This window comes from Propithecus coquereli, unplaced genomic scaffold (genome assembly GCF_000956105.1).
Source record: "Propithecus coquereli isolate 6110/MARCELLA unplaced genomic scaffold, Pcoq_1.0 Scaffold207, whole genome shotgun sequence".
In the NCBI taxonomy this organism is placed as follows: Eukaryota; Metazoa; Chordata; class Mammalia; order Primates; family Indriidae; genus Propithecus; species Propithecus coquereli.
The window spans coordinates 1,316,763-1,336,293 of record NW_012145745.1 but is presented as its reverse complement, the minus strand read 5'-3'; the positions used below and the strand labels follow the sequence as shown (position 1 = coordinate 1,336,293).

General features: G+C 37.4%; 1 protein-coding gene across 2 annotated transcripts in view; it reads left to right on the top strand.

The window, feature by feature from the left end:
* Positions 1–4,757: 4,757 nt before the first annotated feature.
* ANKRD50 (ankyrin repeat domain 50) overlaps positions 4,758–19,531 on the top strand; it is a 39,770-nt gene continuing 24,996 nt past the window's right edge. Inside the window, exons 1-2 of one of the 2 annotated variants that reach the window (XM_012644180.1) lie at positions 4,758–5,018; positions 6,191–7,474. In XM_012644180.1, the coding sequence (XP_012499634.1) occupies positions 6,963–7,474 (512 nt within the window). In that variant the 5' untranslated portion in view covers positions 4,758–5,018; positions 6,191–6,962. The remainder of the gene's footprint in view (positions 5,019–6,190; positions 7,475–19,531) is intronic. The other variant, XM_012644181.1, reaches the window with a different exon arrangement.

Sequence of the window (19,531 nt, the reverse complement as noted above, 5' to 3'; positions counted from 1 at the left end):
AATTTTAACACTCCAAAGGAATGATCATAAATTAGGCTGCCTGAAGAATGCTAATAAAAAATATAAGCACCTAGATAAAACTGACTGGTAAGGAAATTATAAATTACCTCTTGGTGGCCATTGAACATCCAGCCTAACTTAGAAAAAGCAAAACAAAACTTCTGAGAAGTTAATAACCACCATGCCACAGGCCTCTTGGCCCTGATGTGTTTCATGGCTGTCCCTCCCTATACCAACAGCACAGTGCGGTACAAATGAGTTCCTTGACAACGTGTGTAGGATGGAAAGCGTGGAATTCACAGAAGCCTCTGTGACCTTAGGAAAATGTCTTAAAAGATGTGTTACTCCCACAGACTCTTTGCTTGGTTTATTTTTATGCTTTCTAGTACATAATATTAATTTTCGATGTTAATACAATCTACCTCCCTGAGGTTACCAATGTCAAGGCTTAGCAAGCAAGAGAGACTTGGAAAAAGAAAAAAGAAGGTGTGAGTCTAGAAGAACAGAGAGCCTGAGGACAATAAATAAAATAATATCTCTCATTTACTCGGGAACCTGTCAAGTTAATAAATTATGTGCAGCAAATCAAGTGATTATTTAATATTTCACTGAAATCTGGTCAAAGAATTCATCATGAACATAATAAAATTAGGAAAGTTCACCTTGACATATGACATTTAGTATTAGTTTCAAATTAACATAATTGTGTGTAATTATTGCTATTATTACATGTGACATAGGACTCAGGAATGTAACTTATTATTAAGCCAGTTTCAGCTGTTCTGAGATATTTAAAAGGTAATTCAGGAGAATGCTTCATGAATGACATTTATCAGAATAAGGGATTTGACGAAAGGGTGATGGTGACTTTGTGGGTGGCACTCGGAAGCCATTTAAACTACATACAAACTCACAGAAGAAAATCCAATAGAGCCACACAGGTATGAGAATCCAATAGAGCCACACAGGTTAGAGGATCCTAATTTGCTTCTTTCAATTTCTTGCTGCATATGAGAGGCAGACAAGAATATAAATTTCAGATCCATGCTATGACGTGTACTGTGGGTATGATTTTAGGGTCTACTGAGAGTTTTTGCTCTATCTAGGAGCCTGAGGGATAAAGGTGAAGCATTGTAATTAGCTATTTAATAAGCACAGCTAGTGAGTCTTCCTTCCCCTTGACTGGACATTCTGCAAAATAAACCTTATTTGGGGATTTGTTTAATTCTTTGAAGGAAAAGCTTACATCTTATACATTTTATAAGCAAAAGCTATTTTTAGGCTTGCTTTCAAGAACAGGAATGAATACAGATGGCAACAAGTACATTTAAAGTGTCAGGCTTAAATAAGTATTCTTTTAAAAGAGGGTAGCCACAGCTGGACGCTCCTAGCATTATGCTTAGCATGTCGACCAAAGCCTTTCTGTAGTCTCGGTCTCCATCAAGTCCAGTGAAGATAACTAACATAATGTGTTTCTGTGTAAACACAGTAGTGTTATTAATAGTAGCATTAAAATGACCTGGGATGGTGTGGTAGGCCTTCATTGTTTTATTTCCAGCATTTGCCATGGTCTTGTTTAATAGGGTATGAGATGAAATGAACAGACGTCTTTAAATTTGTGGGGAAATCTGAAAGGCCTCCAGCAACAATTCTTTCAGCAACCCTTTCCGGATTCAAAGTAACTAGCCCCTTCCTTTGAAGGATAGTGTACAGGGAGCTAGTTGAAAAACAAAATACGGCATGATATGAGTGGCTTAAACATATACACATACACATCCATTTACATACCACATCCTTGGCTTGGTAGTAATCAGGGAAATTTTCAAGGCCACCGGACTAGACACTTGCTGTGCTAGTCCGGTATGCTGTGGCCTGCTGCAGCTACCTTCCACATGCATGAATATGCTAGGCTGCCACTTCTGAGAATCACCGGTAAATGTAGAAAATTCGATGTAAGGCATACCCCGAAGTATGTGAAATTGAGACCGAGTGACCCTATAGCACTGTATATAGCAAGTAGGCTAAATGCTTTTGTATAGTGAACAGAGTGTTTTAAATTTGTGGCATAATCAGAAAGACTGCCAGTGAGAAAACATCACTTTGTAAATAAACCTGAGTGATCTGCACTCGTTATATTAGACGACTAAAATAAATCCTCTAAATTTTCATAGCATTTCATTTAAAATTATTGGAACTCTAAAATCAAAGTATGCAACTTTTGCAGCTTTTAGGTAGTATAATTATTGAAAATAGAGTTTGCAAATAGAAAGAAATCGAAATTTACCTCTACCAAATAAGGAACTAAGTGTACTCTATGACAAGAGTATAAACATTATAAAAGACTTAATTTTTGAAATTTGTAATTATGCTTTGGAATACCTCAATGTGTAAGGAGAATCTTTTGATGGAGCTGCTGCTTCTAATTGGATAAAACTATATTTTGTACCCAAATAGATTAAAATTGAGAAGACGGGTAATTTTGCAGTGCATAAATTTGATTGAAACCATCAAAATAAACATAAAGAAAACTTATATGATGAGCTTGGTGTTGTAAAAATATTTGTTGAAGGATATAACTCTGAGTGAGGTTTAAAAAAAAGGCAACACCTAGGAAAAGAGTTATGCTGAAAAAATTTGGATATATCAGTATGAAGAAATTAGAATTTAGAATATATTTTATTTAGCAGAATTTTCTTTGAGCTTACTAGTTACCTTATCACTTATAGAGATAATTTTCAATTTAAAATATTATAGTCTGCATAGAAGCATTAGTTAAAGGTGTCCATAATATCAAATTATGCAACTGTGAAGATTTCAGGAAATTTTATCAAAAAATTAAAAGAAAAACCATATTAAAAAAAATGCATTCTTTGGAAAAATGCCAGCATCTAGTATTGGAGAAAATTTAGCTAAAAAACTGATTACAGTATTGAATATGTACCAAGAGTAACTACTCTGCTTATGCCATTTTTAGCATTTAGGTAATTCATAAAAAAGTTTTATAAAATTTGCTGTATACATGTATGCTATTGTTAAAGTTTTTCTATTAGGGAAAGCAAAAAGCAATAAAATGGAATGTGAAATAAACTTTAAAGCAAAAAATATAAAATTCTAAATGAGTCTGAAGATTAATCACTGTTTAGTCATAGCTGATGTTACTTAAAACAACATTCCATTATAGTGGTTAGTTATCATAAATGAGAACCACTAAACAAAAAGTTTCTGTAATTTCTTTATTGAGCAGAAATTATTTTAATTATTGTATTAGCAAATGGTTTAATGGAAATGATAATGTAATGTACATAGTTCTCATTTAAATTTTTCTCTAAACATGTAATTTAACAACTATGAAAATGAAGGAGTCAACTTATTCAATGATTATAAAGCTTCATGGCAAACAAGCTAAGTGGTAATTAAAATTGCTTAAGCAAAAATAAATCAAAATTGTAGCTTTTCAAAAATCAGTTTTCAAAAATCTGTAATTCTGGAAGATTTATATTCTTCTTTTTTGCTCATATTTTGGGAAAGAAGGCCAAAATTCAGGGTACGTGAATTAAAGTTAAATATTAAGATCAATAAGCCTCAATTGCCATGAATAAACAATATGGAAGTGTAAGCACAGATATCATCTATTTGTTTACCTTTTTTCCTAGGTGTCATAGCTATACTTTGAAATTCCTAAAACCAGATGGGAGACTGGCTTAATATTTTGGAAAATGAAAACGTTCAAATTAATGGGGAATGGGAGATGGAGAACTCTTAGTTTTAGCATAAACAAACAAAAAAATTTTTTTAAATGCTACATTTACTACTCCATCAGTAGACAATACACTTATTTTCCCAGCAGAAAACTGGAATCTAAATTACCCAGGTCCAGGCAGTGCGAACAACTAACCAATCTAGTCCAAAAGTAACTGCCCCGCGAGCAGGCCCTCTAAGGCGTTTCATCTGACTCCACACTCTGACTTGACCATGGACTTCTTCCCCCAGAGTAGCCCCTGCGGTGACCAAGCGGTGCTGAAGGGCAGGGGCCTGAGACCTAATCACGCCCCGCTGTCAACCTCCATTGGATGGAGGCCACGTCCTATCATGAGGCGAGTAGGAACGTCGCCCTATACCCCTACTATTTCTATTTTCACAACATTCTCCCCAGTCCTTTCCTTCCTTCTCTTAATCCCAGGCTGAGAAAGTAAAAGCATCCCCGGAATTCTAAGGGACTGAAAGGAGACCCGGACGACTGAGGGGCAAGACAGGGCCTGGGGTGGCCTTTGGGGGAAAGGGGGTTCAGGGAGCCGCAAGAAGGTTAAGGGAGAGACAAGGGGCAATCTCCCCCTGCCCAGCCGCCCCTCCTAGGAGCGGATACGGCCCCAACAGCCAGCGAGTCTCTCCAGCCTGGAAGACAAAGGAAGGATCAAGGCCCAGTGGTGACGGGGTGGGTGGGGGCAGCGACTCGCGTGAGCTCGGGGACGTGAGAACGCAGCCCCCGCCCCGTTCTCCGCCTCCCCTGAGAAGGGCGGGGCCCCCACGCCGCCACGAGAAAGGTCTCCCCGCCGTGCAGGCAGCGGGTCCCCCGCGGCTGCACACGCCCCGGCACGGGCTGCGATGGGCCGGCGCGGTGGGGGAGGGGCAGGACTAGGGGGCGGAGTCAGCGGGCAAAGAAAGGCCCAGCGGCCGGCTGGGGGCGGGGCCTTGGCTCGGCGGGCGGGGCCTCGGAGCGGGGCGGGGCGGAGCCGGCCGGGTCCCGGGCTGCCTGAGACAGTCACTGCCCTGACGGCGGCGGCGGCGGTTGGCCGGTGGGGGTTGGGAGGAGCACGATCGAGGCTGCCGGAGAAGCTGGAACTGGCAGTCGCGGGGGCCAAGAGGAGGATCTGGAGCCGGGAGCGTGCTCCAGGCCCGGTGGAGGAGGCGGCTGCACTTGGAGTCCTGGGAGCGCTGCTGGCGGCGGCTTCTCAGCGAAGCAAGTATCTGAGGCTGAGTCCCCAGCAGCGGCGGCGGCCACGGCGGCCGCTGGGGCCCAGGTAACCGAGGGGCGGCGGCGGCGGCGGTGGAAGCGAGGCACCTCCCCTCAGGTTGGAAGCTCGGAGGCTGAGGCTGCGGCTTGGACCTCACCCACCCTCGCCAGCCTCGGGCCCCAGATCCGACCTCTCCCCTCGCTCCGCCGTGGGCCGGGTAGGAGCGGGAGCGAGGCACGGGGTGGGGGCGCAGAGCCGGACCTCGACTGGGAGGCGACCCCTCGTCTGGGATTGGCAAGGACCTCGGGCACCCCCTCCCCCTCAAAAGACACACCCCGGTCTCCGGGCGGGGCGGGGTGCCGAGGCACTCCCAGGCTCTGGAAGGGCAGACCTCAGTGTGGAGACTGCACCTTCGCTCGTGGCCTCTCCGAGGTGGCCCCCCTGTGGCTCCTTGGGGCGGCTCAAACCCAAGGTGGTTCGCGTCGCTGGGAATCCCGAAGTTCCTTTTGTCTATCAGCTGAAACTAGAGGCCGGAACTGTAGGCAAACACCCACCAGCACTGAAGCACTCCACTCCTTATCCCTTTCCTGCCTCGGAAGGAATTCTCCCCGCCGCGTTTTCTCTGGTCTGAGTGGTAGATTCTATTCCCGACCCCGATCCTAAACCTCCCTCCTTGGCCCAAAGGAAGGAAGGATTCACGTTGTATTTGTGTTTGACTTACCATTCATACAGGAGTAGTTATCCCCCTTCCTTTTTTTAAGCCATTCCCATCCAGCCGCAACCCTGGTAATCTTCCCCTATAATTTGCAAACTATCAACAAAGAAGTGTGGCTGGTGGAGTAGACAGAGTCCTTGACTGACTGGACTGTGTAAGTTAACAGAGCTTCCTTAGCTGGCGCTGTTCTACCAATCTAGTCGGGAAGAGCGTTTTGGCTAGAGTTAAAGATGTTACTCTATGTGCATAAAGTATCCTTTTTTCCCCCTTTCTACAGTCAAGTTTTAAAAATCGTGGGTAACTTGATTAAAATGTGGCTGTTTGAAAAGCCTATCAATGAGGAAGAAAAATACGGAAAGGAAAATGTATTTATTTCAGGCATAATGTCTAACTTTTTGAAAGTGCCAAAGATGAAGTGTGTGGATTTTTGAGATTACTTTAACTGGGAAACTATATCCTTTGATAAATAAGCTTTTAACGTGTGATATTTTGCACTGAGGTATATTTGTTTGTTTTATTTTAGCTACTTGTGGAAATTGTTGATTACCTGGACATCTTAAAACCAAGAAACCTGTGAATAAGTTTATTAAGAACCTTCTGTTTTGGAAAAATACATTTTATGAATGCTTTGAATTAAGAACGTGTTAGCAGTGGTCTGTCATTTCTGCCACATAAGAGACTATAATCTGAAACAGTGCCCTGGCAGTTGCCCAGGTGCCTGAAACTGGCAAGAAGTAGTAGTTTGAGTGATCATCCTTCAACGAGAAATACAGAGCTACCTATGTATTGTACCTCATACTGTCTCAATGTAATCGTTTTGATGGCATTTAATATAATGGACAGCTTTTCTGCATCTAATTGTCAGACACAGAATTAACACTTGGAATCTGAAGGAGAATTTTGTACAAATTGAAAGACTGGGCTTTCTCTTTAGTTTTCCAGATGTATTGTCTCGTCGGTATACTCGAAACATCCACGATCACATAAACTCCAGATATAACCATGGAGTTATGTGACTCATCAAGATATAGGAAAAGTGTTGCTGAGCTTTGGAACCAGGCATTTTTCCATCAGTTCAACAATTAAACTAATTCTCTGCTAATCAAGAATAAGGAGCCAAATAAAGTCATGTACATTCTTGTTGACAAATGAGCTCTGTGGCTGTTGAATTCTTACTGTAACTGCTAACTCTGTCATTCAAAGTCAACTTAATATTCAAGTTATGTCGTCATGGATGTAAAGACCTGTGTTGATGTATCTAGACTCTAGCAAATGTTGAAGATAAAAAACCTATTATGACTAATCCTTGGGAAGAGAAAGTCTGCAAAATGGCTCAAACGAGTTTACTACAAGGGAAGCAGTTTTACTGTAGGGAGTGGGTTTTCCACAAGCTTCAGCATTGCCTCCAGGAGAAAACTAACTGCTGCAATAGTGCTGTCAACACACCATCCCTTTTAATGAATTCTGGGAATAATGCTAGTGCTGTCTCTGGAAAGGGAGCTGCTTGGGGTGTATTGTTGGTAGGAGGGCCTGGCAGTGGCAAGACAGCCTTATGTACTGAGCTCTTATGGCCAAGTTCACCTACAAGCTTGCAGAGAGGTTTACATCGCCAAGCTTTGGCCTTTCATTTCTGCAAGGCCCAGGACTCTGATACTTTGTGTGTTGGAGGGTTTATTAGAGGTCTAGTTGCCCAGATTTGCCACAGTGGACTACTCCAAGGATATGAGGACAAACTAAGGGATCCAGCAGTCCAGAGCCTCTTGCAGCCTGGGGAATGTGAGAGGAACCCAGCTGAAGCATTTAAAAGGTAACAATAAGAATGTCATGATCAGATTTCTATGCAAAAATTAAAGTGATTTTTAGTTTTTTGTTTTTTTTAACTTTGTGTACGTTTACTATGCATATTTGGGCTTAATCTGTGGTTGTGAATACACCTGTTTACTTTGAATATTGAAGGAAACAAAACTTAAGCTTTGTATTGCACAGTATATGGATTAAAAGTATGTCTTAATTTTACTTGTTTAATAACAGAATGTTACTTTTCTAATATTACCTATATATAAATGGTAAGGGAAATTTTTTCTTATGGTATAGAAAAACATTTAGCCACCTGGGAACTAGGTTACATTTTCAGGAAGGGTACACTATACATGGAGCTGAACTTAGAGCAACTAAGTGTAGAATCTAGTATTTTTTTAATAGTAGTATTTGTTTTCTTTAAATGAGAAAGATTCTCTTTAAAAGAGATCATTGCCCATTGAAAATCTGAAGAAAATTTGCCTATGTGTTTTAGGATTTATTCCCCTACTAAGTAATTGAAAAGTTGAGTAATATTTTTGAAGTATGTGCTTATTTATAGAATGGTGAAAATTGGGGTCATTTTAGTACTTTTAGTGAGTGATACAGAGAAAATTTTTTTCCTAACTTCAATTAATCATTTTTCCATAGTAAATGGATTGATCCAAGAAGTGAGCAAGTTGCTTTTCAGAGTGGTTTCAGATTTAAAATGTGTTCAAGAAAATATAATTCCTTGAGAATAATTTTTTGCATATCACGCCTCTGTTCATTGTAAAAGTAGCAGGCAAATTGTTATTTTGTGCTTGCTACTGCCTGATTTCTGCTTGAATTACTCATTTTGCCATACACTTTTTTTCTCCTCCACAGTAACTAATTCTTAGCAAGCAAAAATTTGTTCTCCAAAGATTCTGGTATACTATACACTGGAGGTTTGTGTCTGTATTTTTGTCTCTCTTTTCTGTTTGAATGTATCTCTAGGAGGGATTTGAATTGCTATGAAGAGTGATGTTTGCCTATATGATGTCCTCAAATCTAAGGGAATGAAATCTATACATTTTGGAAGTAATATTAAAAATATTTAATAATTATTGTAAACAATATGTATCAGTCACTGTTCTAAGTGCTCTACAAATATTATATCATTTAGTCTTCATAACAGTCCTATGAGGTAGGTACTATTATTCTTCCCATTTTATAGATGAGGAAACTGAGGCAGAGAGAACCTAAGTAAATTGTCCAAGGTTATAGTTTAATAAGTGTTAGAGCTGAGATATGAAATACACGTATATGTATACATGTTTGTAATCATAGAAATTCCTTGGGGGACTTGATGGGAAAAGGAGTGGTTTGTCAAGTTGGTGAACAGAGGGTGTTGTCACAGTGTACTTTGAGTGTGGGTTTTCAGATTACCCAAGTGATAGAGAGAATGGTATTCCAGAATGAGAATTATAGATGATGATGTAGAATTCAAACATGGGAGGGGTTTTATTTTAAGCCAAAGGGACATATCTATGAGATGTGTGATATACTCATAGACTTTTTAATGTACAAATTCAGTCCGGTAAAACTCAGGGCAAAGCTATTCTCTTTTGCTGTTAGCCATCAAAATCAGGGTTAAACCTGCTGTATCATTTGTAAATTAGTAAGGAAACCTGTTAGTTGAGGCCTGTAACAAATGTGATATGCAAGGTTTGATGTAGAGTGTTAAATGTAGAATCGCTGTATATGGAATAATGTGGTCTTTATTATAAAACTTTCCCTTTTAAGAGACTTAAAGTCTCTGTACATAAACACTCTTTTCGTCTTGACTTACTGCTTTTTCTGAAGATACTATAACTAATTGAAGAGCTGAATTTTCATTTCTTTAATATAAGTAAGCTGTTTGGATTTATTGACACCTTAATCCCTTTCAAATTTATTATAAGGTGAACTTAATGTAACTAAATTATATAATTTTATAATTTATCAGAATTCATATGTAAATTTGTAATACTTGAATGTTTAAATGTTTGAAATCAAGTCTGATAACTGTATGTTTTTTATGTATTTTGATCCTAAGCATATCTTTCTCTGTGGTATCACAGATTTTCCTGAAAAATAATTCTCTTACTCAGTTATTCATCTTATTATTTTTTTCTAGTGCGATTTGTAGTTATTAACTAATTGAAGGGAAAGAAGAAGCAATTAGAGCTGTATGTAAAAACCACACCAGCACTGTTTTTCTAATTGACAGAAGGAGCTGATTACTTTGTATTCTCAGTTTGTACTTTGTTAGAGTGTGCCTAGTCTTTCTCCTTGGACCGTTTTGGTGCTCTTACTTAATCTCCTGCTGGATCTTCCAAAAACCTGGGCCACTTTCTTTTGCCATCATTAAAGTAATTAATCATGAAATAAATTAGGTAACTTTGTTATTGGGATACTCTCACTCTTTTTGCTCATTCTTAGAGATACATTTCCTCTAAGAGAGTGAGGCTGTAATATAGCCATATTCAAAGGCAAACGTAAGAGTACAGTTCAAATTTTAAAATGTATATTTTTACATGGTCTGTGACATTAGGTGATCTAGGCCTCTAATTCTGAACAAATAGTCAAGATTATGCTATTGTAGGTTCTGCTAGTGCCTGAATGACTTCTTAAGTCCTTTAGAGAATTTTAATAGGAATGTATTTTATTTAGGCATGGGTAGATACAACTCAACAGGTAGAAAACGGGGCAGAAGACTATTGTTTCCAAGGCTTTAAAATATCTTCAGAGAGACAGAGATGGAAGTAGCTAATTATAACATGACAGGAGGTGAAATATAACTGTAGGCAAAGGGAAGTAAAATCTTTTGTCACTTTTTGACAAAAACAAAATCCAGACCAGTTTTTGTATTATTACTTTCTTACCCTTTAAAATTCGATAATATTGATGGTTTCACATACAAAGATGGTCCTCAACCTAAGGTGGTTTGACTGAAGATTTTTCAACTTTAGGATGGTGCAAAAGCAAAAATGATAGCATAAAACCATTCCGATTTTCACTTTCAGTACAGTACTCAATATATAGTGCTGCAAGCAAGGTTCCTACTGAATACATATTGCTCCAGACAGAACTCTACCTTCATGGAGTTTAAATTCTAACATTAATATTACCTTATTTCTATAAAGATAAATAAAAGTTGGAGTAAATACTTGTAGTGTTCATGCAACACATGAACAATTGTAGCATTAATAGAATTATGTGATCTGCTAAAGGGAATGATGAATGAAGGCACATTGATTTCTTATACTTTTTTTTTCTTTCACAGTTTTATTAACTACATAAAGTGCAAAACTATTGTTAGTACGTTTTCAGTATTTTTTCCCCGATTTGTTAGTGGAATTAAAGTGATGATGATTACATTTTTACTCGTTTTGATTGCCAAAGGGTGATTTCTTTAATTCTGCCTCCCTCTTTAGGCCTTTATTGCAAAACTTTGTATAATATATTTGGCACGAATATGTCTTTATTCTAGAGTTAGTGTTAAAGGTAGGGTTTCCTAGTAGCCCTATAATTGTAAAGCAAATTCCATTATTTTTGATAAAAGGATTAGGCATCAAAGTTAGGGAATATGGGTTGATGGGGCAGCAGCTTTAGGTCTGTGGCTGGTGTAGAAGCAAAACTGAAGATGATTATTTCATTCAGTAAGAAACTCCTTTCTGAACCTTACTGTCATGGGCTTTGAACCCAAGGGTCTTTCTGGAGATTTAGATGGATATGGTGCTGGGAAATACAAATCTTTGTTACTGATGTATATCATTTCCTAACTTTCGTTTCTGGTTAACAATCTGCGGGACCAGGTGTGAGTTTTCTACGTGTGATGTGAATTTTCCTATATTGAGTAAAAAGATTTTGTTCTATATAATGCTGACAAGAAAAATGAAACATCTTCAGGGGTGCCACAAATTAAGTGTAAATGGAATAAAATTGTGATGAAGAATTAAAGATGAATAAACTTTGAGAAATTAGCAGAAAATGTGTGTTTGTGGTAAAAGGTAGCGTGGCTTGTTAGAAAAAGATGGTAAACCGGGAGACCAAACATTGATATTTGTTTTTTATGTCAGATAGGAATTCTTGAACATTTGAATATTCTTTCTAATCTTTCTATCCTTCTCCAGGAGCATTTATGGTTCTTCACTTACATCTCCTTAGGTTTTTATCTTGTTTTGTAATTATTTATGCATATATCTTTTATCTCCCCTATTAGGCATATGCTTCTTCATGACATTATTTATGATTGATGAATTTTTTATATTTTCCATAGTACTTTGTATAGCACTTTGCATACAATAATTGTGAAATAACTGCCTTATGAATGAGTGAATAATGCTACTTGTCTATCTAGAATATGTCTGAACCCAATTGAAAGAAGGCTGAAGCTCTTGAACAAGAAAGGAAATTGAAATGCTATAAGATTTAGCTCAGTTTTAAGTGCAGACCAGACATTTAGTGATTATTAATTTATTAACCTGCTGTCCGCTCCGCTTTTTAGCATGTAGGAATATGGCATTAGTCCAGATAGTTTTAAGTAGCCAGATATCTATCTCCTGTCTCAACTGGCTCCAAGTATTTTTGGCACACTGAACAAAAGGGGCTAAGAACAGAATGGAGCTGGAACGTGTGCTTCCTTCTTACCCTCTCTTGTATGTTTTCACAGCAAAGTATTCCAGTTCCATAATCTATCTTGTATAACGCTATTTAAGATAACTGTCATTATCCATTCTTAAATATTGGCAAATTAAAAGATCCTTGTCAAAGTGCTTTTACTGTTCAAATTTTAAATAAAATAAATGAATCAATACTTTACATGTTTATCTTTTAGTCTAAGATCATCTCTTTTTGCTGAATGGTCTGTTGTTTCCAGTTTACAACTGTATCCTTTTTACTTTAAGATGGACTTCCATTCATTCAGACCCTCCCACTTTCCCATCCTAAAATCTTTTCTTTTTATCCTAGACTGGCTCTTTTTTCTAATACAAAATATCTAAGTGCTGCTTCCTTTGGTTTCTGGTACTCTTTATCATTTGCTGAACCTGTCCTCATCCTCTAATTGCTTATGTTATAATGGCATAACATATTGCTCCTGTTAGCATACTTAAACAGTTTAAAGTCAGCCACATTCTTAGTTCTGTTCAGAGATCTTTTTATTTACTTTTTGATAATTCAGATTCTTTTTAGACCAGAGAGAATAAAGCGGTACCCTACAAGTTGAGTATGGTTTTTACCCAATTCAGGAAATTTCACATATATATACAGATTTTTGGTTTTTCTTGAAAAAAAAAAAAAACCCCAAATTTTGACATATTGATACTATGTTCTCGTCCTTTAGAAACAGTAATCTTTATATGGGGCCTACATGCTCTAATTTGACTCAGTCCCTACCATGCTCTGTTATTCTATACCAACACCACTTCATTTATTTATATATCCCAACCTGCCTCCTGTAGGCATTTTCAAATAGGTTTCCTATTCCCCTGAAAAAAGAAAGACTGTATGTTTATCTCACCCCAAATTTGCTCTCATATCGTCTTGAGTTTGTGTGTTCAAGTGCTTTCTCTTCCCTGTCACCATGTTTCTTCTTAACTTTTTGAAATCTGACTTTTATCTCTACATATTTACAGAAAGATGTTTGCATAGTTGCCTCTGAACTTATCGCTCATTCTGTCTTTAGCCTTAGATGATGTAGTTTGGAACTTTTTTCATTATTTGTACTTTCTGCTTTTCAGAATCCCCTACTGACTCCATTCTTTGGTGGCTCTTCCTCTAGGTTCTCGCTGGGTGTTTTCCCCACAAGCTTACTTAGATCTCTCTTTATACGTACTCCTTCAATTATTTTATTTACATGTTTGCCTGGCTACCAAAGCACATGTCTAATATGACAGCAATCAAATCTGCATCAAAGGCTTTTATCTTTATTCTGATCAACATGTATCTTTTCACTTGGGTGTCCCTCACTAACCTTCCTATGTTCAAACTAGAATTTCTGTTCTTTGCTTCATTCATTCATTCCTTAAACAAACATTCAGTGCTGACTCTGTGCCAGATATGTACTAAGTATCAGAGCTAAAGTGGTGAGCCAGATAGGACACTGAGTTAAGTGGGGGGGGGGGGGGGGAATACATTGAACAAATAATAACAAAAGTAAATGTAAAAAACAAACAGCTTTGATAAGAAGGAAGGAAATGGATGATAAGAAAGCATATAATATAAAGCTTGATGATTATCTGGAATTCTGGGAAAACTGACTCCTTATCTAAGTTCCATAATTATTCTTATTTCCTAGGCCTTTTCTTCTCAAAAATGTGATCTAAAGATCAGCAATATTAACATCACCTGGGAGATTATTAGAAATGTAGAATCTCAGGTCTACAGAATCAGAAACTGCCTTTTTATGAGCTCTCTAAGTGAATCTTGTACACGTTGAAGTTTTAGAAGCACTTCCCTAGGCTGGATTCTAGAAATTTATTTGACTCTTTTCTATTACTCTATTCTGAGATATTTAGTTTTTCTTCTTGGAATGTTTTTTGAATTCTTTTATCCTAATCCAGAAATTTTATTCACCTATTCCTAGTTGGTCTGCTTAATTCATTTTTCTCAGTTGCCTATTTGACCATAGTAAAACAGTACTTTTCTTTAGGACATTTCTCTGAGCTTGGTATAACCTAAATAAAAAATTCAGGTTTCTCTGCTTAGCTTTAAAAACCATTGATAATTTAGCTCTGCCCCATCTAAAGTATGTATCATATTTCCATAACCTCATCAGAGCACATTAAGCTCATTTGTTCTTTCAAGAAATATTTTTAAGCACGTGAGTCATATTAAAGCTTGCAGGGGATATGGACAAGTAAGACTATTCTTATATTTCTTAGTGTTTCATAAAAACTTTATGTACACAATAAAGATACAAACTTTTTGTTTGTTATATGTTGTAGATATTTTTACAGTTTGTTTTTAGCAATTTTGCTATTTTTTTATTTTTAAATTTCGTGGAGTAAAATGGTTTCTGTGAGATTAGATGCCTTGATTTTATGAAGTAAAATAACTAAATGCTTATTTTTCTCCTCTTAAAAATCTCTTAAGTATGTTCCAATTGGTTCTCCGTCTTTACCATCTAGTTGTTTCAGCGATGTCTTTGACCATATCATTTTAATTGTTTTAAATTTCAAACTGTTTTCTCTCTATCATGTATGTTACCCTAATCTCAAAAATATTTATAATGCCATTTTTTCCCACTATACAATGTAGTCTTTGATAATAAAATAGTTTGAAAATATTTATGTAATTGCTTAATAAAAATAAGTACTACTTAAGAAGATAAATTATATCTTACTCATGGTTATCCTGAAGAACAATGTGGAGCTTTTCAGAAACTGATAGCCTTTTACAATTATGTCTCATGATTTGAATACATAGATGCGATGGTGGATTGAATTATTTGCCTCTATTCTTTATGTCTCCATGTGTTTGTGGTCCTTGTCATATGATATAGCAGATCCTTCCACTAGAGGAGCAATATACTTCTCTACCTTTTGATTTTGGTTCACCCATGTGATTTGCTTCAGATAGTGTGATATTAGCAGACATGATCCAAACAGAGACTTAAAGTAGGGCTTATCTTGTGCTTCTGCCGTCACCATGAGAAGGACATGGTCTGGCTAGCCTGCTGGTCCAAGGAAGATGAGAGAGAGATGGTGTGGATAAGACCTAACCTGCAGCTTGACTCCAAGCCTAGAGTAGATTAACAAACACAGATATACAGAAGAAAGTATAAGTGATTGTTATGTTGAGCCATTGAATTTTGGAGTGTTCGTGGTATACCACTATTGTGAAAATAGCTAACTATACAAAAATTAAGGAAATGATATTTTAAATAGAAAGTCATTAATTTTTATCAGAAATCTAGGAGTCATTGTTGATTCCTCAGTTTCATTCATCCACTCAATCCACTAACTACTTTTGTTCTATCTCCAAAATAAAAGAAATACCTCCACTTCTATCTCTACTGCTGCTACCCCTATTTTCTGTTGCCTACACTACTGTGCTAGCCTCCTGACCTGCCTTCTTGTTGCTATGGTGTCCCTTTTATCTTCATAAAGCAGAGTATCAGATCATGTTACTTCCCTGCTTAAAACCTACAGTTAGAATAAAACCTAAACTCTACATGGTCTATCCTTTGCCTAACCTTTGACCTCATCTTGTACTACTTTTACCCTTGCTTATTGCTGTTTATCCAAGTTGCCCTTATTGTGTTCTGAAATAGGTCAAGTTCTGGCCAGCACATTTTCGTATGGCTGCTTGCCCTATTATCACTTAGATACCATCTTAAACATTATCTCCTCAGAGAACTTTCTTTGACCACTGAGTCTTTAGAAGTCTCCCTACCCAGTCATTTTCTTAAATTCCATCATCCCACTTAGCTTTTTTTATTCTTAATTTTTAGTATCTATCATGATCTGGAATTACTTTGTGCATTTGTTTACTTGGACTTTCTGCCTACCTGTTGAAATGAGCAGAGTACTTGCCTATCTTGTCCTCTTTGTATTATCAGGATTTATAATATAGTAGAAACTCATAATTATTACTTGAATAAATGAATAACTATTTATATTTTAATATAAAATATTATGTTTGTTCCATTTGTATTGCTTCAACCATATTCAGTTTTTAAATATTCCATTTTTTGTGGAATAATTTATACATATGTATTATACAGTTACAGATGAAAAGGATCTGTTTTAAAACTGTATTTTTGGTTATTATATTTATACCTAACAATTTACATTGAAATTAATTTTTTATCATAAATTAATTAGATTTATGCAATGAGTCATATGAGGTCACCTTTTGCCTCTCTTCCATAAATGCACAGTTTTATATGTGGAATTTCTATCATTCTTTCTGAGATTATCATTTAAAATTCATATTTACTTGAAAAGGGGAAACACTTTTGTAGCTTAAATCTCAGTTGATATGTTTGTTAAATCCCTACTTAAAGAAGGAAACGGTTTGCAAACAATGAATTTAACAGAAATTGAAAGGGAAAAATTAATGTCACCAAAGAAGAAGAAACCCTTGTAGAAAAGCAATTTGTGGGGGCAAAGATAAGATAGATTGTTCCCACTCTACTGAAGCATTTCAATTATCCAGGAAAGTAAATGGGAAAGCAAACACATGTATCTACCCATTTTTTGTCATATCTGCTTCAAATCTGGGGTTTTGTTTTATTTTATAGAACAAATAATCACTTAAAGCCTCTGGATGTCCCTTCCTAATTCTGATCTACTCACAACCCATAGGCGACCCCTCCTGTGAATTTACTTTTTATGCCTATGTATGTAGTTTGACCACTAGGGGAGATACATAGGTATACACATACACTTGTATATGCTCTAGTTCTGTACATTTTTGATTCCAAAATGACAGTTTTCAGACTTTTGGAATGCATTTACAAACAATATCTTTTGCAATAGCACAAAACAAATGAAATACCTGGGCATAAATCTAATCAAAGATGTGTTAGACCTGTATGCTAGAAACTATAAAACACTGCTGAAGAAAATGGAATAAATAAATAAATGGAGATACTGTTTTCATGGATTAGTGGATTCAATATTGTAAACAGGCTAGTTACTGCAAATTAATGTACAGATTCAGTGCAATCCTAATCAAAATCCCAATTGGAATGTTGTGTATTCAGTCTCTTACTATCTTTCAGATCATGTAGCCTCTGGAAGCTCTACCATACCTTCAGAAGACAATGAGAGTGAAAACAATTATGTTAGTGTTATTTTGAAAATAATTTTTACCTCACAGACCCTTTGAAAAGTTCTCAGGGTCCCCATACTGCACTTGGAGAAACATTAACCATCCATTCCCTCACTTGTCTAGATCTGCTGTCCCCAACCCCTGCTTGGTTCATGGCCTGTTAGGGACCCACCCACAGAGCTCTGCCACCCCCTCCCTCCCCCCATCCGCATCTGTGGAAAAACTTTCTTCCATGAAACTTAGGGAACCCCTCAACCCCACTCTTGCACAGCACAGCAGGAGGTGAGTGGCAGGTAAGCAAGTGAAGCTTCTCTGTATTTACAGCTGCTCCCCATCATGGCATCATGGCCTGAGCTCTGTGCCCCACCGTTCCACCCCACCACCTTCTGTGGAAAAATTTTCTGTCACGAAACCAGCCCCTGGTGCCAAAAAAGTTGGGGACCTCAGGTCTAGACGATGATTTCATACTCCTCTCTTCTCACCCTCTAATCTCCCTGCCCCTCCCCTCACTCCTAGCTATTGACTTTGCTTCCTATATAATAAAACAGTGTTCAGATAAATAACATATATATTATATAACTATGTACACACACACACACACACACACACACAAGCACATATAATTAGAAGAGAACTTCCACACATTTACTGGAACATCTACTCTACTAAACCTCTTGCCTTTAACACATACTCTGCTTGCTTTAATTTTGGATATAGAGTATGGATCCATACTCAGACTATGGTTGAACCATCTGTCCTCCTATCCCATCCACTTATTTACCAGATCCCACCCCATCTCAGCTCCTCAGTGACATATTTCCAGGAATTTACCCTTTCTTTCATGAATTACCAATCTCATCTTTATCATTCCCATAATTATTCAAATATCCTGTAATAAATATATATATATATATCTCCCTTTTTAAAACACCCCCCAAACCTATATCCTTCTTGAAGAGTACTCAACTTCACTGCTTCCCTTTATAGCAAATGTCTCAAAAAATTCTGCCTATATTTACTATTTTCTTCTCCCATTGATTCATGATCCTAATGATCAAGCTTTATTTTCCACTCCACCAATATTCTAAGACCTATGTTGCTAAATCCAATGCTAGTCCTCAACTCAGCAGAAATACCTGACATAGCTTTTCTCTTTCTCCTTCTAGCAATACTTTCTTCACTTGGCTGTCTCCTGTCATACCAGCTACTCTTTCTTCATATCTTACCAACTGTATTAGTCTGTTTGGTGTTGCTAAAACAGAATACTTGAGGCTGGCTAATTTACAAAGAAAAGACGTTTAGTTTATGATTCTGGTGGCTGGGAAGTCCAAGAGTATGACACTGGGATTTTCTTGGCCTCCAGTGAGGGACTCATGATGTGTGACAACAGAGCAGAGAAGCAGAAGGGGAAGCAGGCACATGCAAAAAGACCTAACACAAGAGGCAACTTTGCTTTATGACACCACACTCTCTTGGGAACTAATCCATTACTGCAAGAACTAATCCAGTGTCAAGAGAAAGGCATTAATATATCTTAATGACCTATTCACCTCTTAAGAGGGACCACTTTCTAACATTTCTGCACTGGGAATTAAGGTTCCAACATGAGCTTTGGCAGGGACACTCAAACGCATACCACTAACTTTTGAATTTTGAAATAAATCAAGGTTCAAATCTTGCATCTCCTTTCTTCTCTATTCACATTCACTTCTTGCATAAAGCTCATTAATGGCCTTAATTATCATCTATCCCAGTGAACCCAATATTATATACACAGGCAGCACCTCTTCTCTGAATTTAGACTTGTAACTCTAAGTGCTTACTGAACTTCTGTTTAGATGTGTAATGTTGAGCATCTTCAAAATTAAACTTCTGACCTCTAGCCCACATCTTGCTTCTCCTTTAGTGTTTTCCTTTTTAGTAAACAGCAATTTCATCCTTCCAAGGAAACTAGTATGTGGTAGTACAGGAATCTAAGTGAGAGACTGGTGCTTGGATTTGGGTGAAATGTCAGAACTAGTGAAAAGTGTTGTTTTCTAATTTATTTTTTAAGATTAATCTGATAGAATATTTGATGTGGGGTGTGAAAAATCATTGAGGACCCCAAAGAACTTTTGTTTATGTGGGTTGTATCTGTTAATATTTGCTGTATTAAAATTTAACCTGGTGCTCGCTTCAGCAGCACATATAATAAAATTGGAACGATACAGAGAAGATTAGCATGGCCCTTGCACAAGGATGACACGCAAATTCGTGAAGCATTCCATATTTTTAAGAATTT